This window comes from Octopus bimaculoides, chromosome 27 (genome assembly GCF_001194135.2).
Source record: "Octopus bimaculoides isolate UCB-OBI-ISO-001 chromosome 27, ASM119413v2, whole genome shotgun sequence".
Taxonomy (NCBI): Eukaryota; Metazoa; Mollusca; class Cephalopoda; order Octopoda; family Octopodidae; genus Octopus; species Octopus bimaculoides.
The window spans coordinates 18,858,589-18,861,640 of NC_069007.1; the positions used below are offsets into that span (position 1 = coordinate 18,858,589).

The 3,052-nt window shown below is 41.6% G+C and overlaps 1 protein-coding gene across 1 annotated transcript in view; it reads right to left on the reverse strand.

Moving 5' to 3' along the window:
- LOC106877374 (uncharacterized) overlaps positions 1–3,052 on the reverse strand; it is a 101,948-nt gene that overhangs the window by 54,800 nt on the left and 44,096 nt on the right. Inside the window, exons 24-28 of the mRNA XM_052977151.1 lie at positions 2,364–2,471; positions 1,578–1,714; positions 1,314–1,381; positions 635–690; positions 106–270 (exon numbers count right to left, since the gene is read on the reverse strand). Coding sequence (XP_052833111.1) covers positions 106–270; positions 635–690; positions 1,314–1,381; positions 1,578–1,714; positions 2,364–2,471 — 534 coding nt within the window. The remainder of the gene's footprint in view (positions 1–105; positions 271–634; positions 691–1,313; positions 1,382–1,577; positions 1,715–2,363; positions 2,472–3,052) is intronic.

Here is a 3,052-nt window from a genome sequence, read left to right on the forward strand (position 1 = left end):
GGTGGCGGTGGTGGTGGGTGATGATGGTGGGTGATGATGGTGGTGGAGGTTTGAAAACGTAACCGTGAAAGCTACATGAAAGGGTGTAGGAAAAGCGTAACTGACCTCCTTTAATGCTACGGCAAGGTCCGATTCGGCCACTCGGACATCAAGTAATACATCAAGTCTGTCGAAAATATGTGTCTGTACCGTGTTGTTCTCCTTCGCTAATAACCTTAACAGATACAAGGTTTTTCGAAACACTTCTTTCATCCCGCCATATTGATCTATCTGCAAACGAAAAATAAAAAAAAAAACCCAAAACATACATAAAAGTATGCGAAAGCAGAATAAAATATGAGATTTAGTTTGTCTTATTATTATTGTAGCATTACAAATTACATAGTCTTTACACGTGTTTCACTAGTATGTTGTACGGTATTGTTACGTAATCGTTTGTATAATCATTTTAAAACGCCAGATCTTCAGAAGAAAAGAGTAATTCAATCCATTGTTACAATGTTAAAGTATTCGCGTTCGGGGTTAATGTTGTGATTTCAGTCAGTCATACACCATGGGAACCGTATATCCGGTTTTATGAGTCCTAAGACTCAAGATAGGATTGTCCAGGAATTGAGGACGATAAAATACTCACCAGTAGTTTGGTATCTATGTCTTGACATAAGACATCAAACAAAATTTCCAGAATTCCTGCAGCGAAACAAAAGAGAAATTCTTAGACAAGAAAGATATATATATAATTAAAGGATTACGGAGACGTAAACAAACCAACATCAGTTGTGAAGCAGAGGGTTGGGTTGGAGGGTGGCCGTCAAACACACACAAAACTCACAAAATACATGCACACACATACATTCACATACACACACATACACACACACACACACAGACACACACACACACACGACAAAATTCTTTCAGTTTCCGCCAGCCAAATCCACTCACAAGGTTTTGGACAGCCTCGGGCTACAGTTGACGACACTTGCCTAAAGTACCACGCAGTAGGACTGAACTCGGAACCATGTGGTTGGGAAGCAAACTTCTTAGTAAGCAGCCACTCCTACGCCTCGAAAAGAATGAGTTTCCATGCCGGGGATCGAACATGAACTGCTAGGGTGAAAACCATGATCGATATACCAATTACTGGTTCCTCGGATTTCTGGCTTTGATAGGACGAAGCAGTTTATGGAAATCTGCGAACCGCAGCAGGGATCTACACTGGCGAACGTGATGAACTTAAGTTCGAGACTCGGGATCGACTAATACATCGTGGGGCAGAAGAGGAATGGGTTGTTTCAGTTATTTGTACTTACCGTTGCTGATTAAAATATTCTGATTCATAGGATGTGGTTCATCTGGGGTCATTGGCAGGTGACAGAACCTGGAGAAACAACGGTGAGAAGTTCAATACTCGATAGAGTATGATCCACATATATTTACTTTGGATAGAATAACACAAAAGCACACACAAACACGTACATACATACATACATACATACATACATACATACATACATACATACACATACATGCATACATACACATACACACACATACAGCCAAAGTGCTGGACTTACTCTGCCAAATCATCCAGTATACTGCCCATCAGTTTCACTTGCTGACCGTCCAGTTTGGCTCTGGCCAATCGTCGTAAGATGGGCATATTTTTGAGGACTTCTCGGTGAACTCGCGCCGAGTCTTGTGTTAGAAGGACCTGGAAGAAAGTAGAGAAAGAAAGACAGTGAGTGAGTGAGAGGGATAGAAAGATGGAGAGAGGGAGAGAGTTGAGTGAGTGGGAGAGAGAGAGGTATGAGTGAGGGAGGGATAGAAAGACAGAGAGAGAAAGAGAGTTGTGAGTGAGAGAGAAGTGAGAGAGAGAGAAAGAAAAAGGTGCGAGCGAGAGAGAAGTGAAAGTGAGAGAGGTGAGAGCGAGAGAGAAAGAGAGAAATGAAAGTGAGAGAGGTGAGAGTGAGAGAGAGAAGTGAATGTGAGACAGAGAAGTGAATGTGAGAGAGAGAGAGATGTTAGAGTGAGAAAGGTGAGAGTTGGGATGAAGGAGAGAGAGAGAGAGAGAGAGAGGGGGGTGAGAGAAGTGAGAAGGATGGAGGAAGAGAGGGAGGGAATGAGGAGAGAATGGAAGAGAGAAAGTAGGAAAGAAGGATAGAAAGAAGAAGGGGAGAGTGAAACAAAAATGAAGTTATGAACAACATAGATTAGTTCTCCGCTATAAAATCACACACACAAATCTCAAATACACACCAACACACATCGTAATCCCCATTACTACCACCACAAACCCCACTTCCATCTCACTCACCCTGACCTTAACCCTCAAAGATGAAGAACTCAATACCGTCGCTTACCTGTACTTTCATTGATAATTTAAACATATTGGATTTCGAAGAGTACAGTTTGTTTAGGATGTTAAGGGACTTCGTTATTGTCTTGTTGTATTTGTAATTGGCCAAATCCTAGAATGAATCCGAAAAAATGGATTAGAATCATGTTAAAAGAATTACAAAACAATACACACTCGTTTCAAGTCTGCGGCCTGTATTGGCATTTGGCGCATGCGTTCTTATACTGTTGCTTTATACTACAACAAATAAGTATACGATCGTTTTAAAGTCCCTGGCTTGCATGAACACCTAGCGCATGCGTACTCATGCTATCATCATTATCATCGTCGTTGTTATCGTCATCGTCATCATCATCATCATCATCATCATCATCATCATCGTCATCATCGTCATCATCATCATCGTCATCATCGTCATCAGCGACATCATCGTCATCGTCATCATCGTCATCATCATCATCATCATCATCGTCAACATCGTCATCAGCGACATCATCGTCATCATCATCATCATCATCATCATCATCATCATCATCATCGTCGTCGTCGTTGTCGTCTTCATCATCATCATCATCACAACCACCGCTACCTACCTTCGTCATCGTCGTCATCATCATCATTACCATCATCGTCATCAACATCAACATCATCATCATCGTAATCATCCTCATCCTCCTCTTCATCCTCATCTTC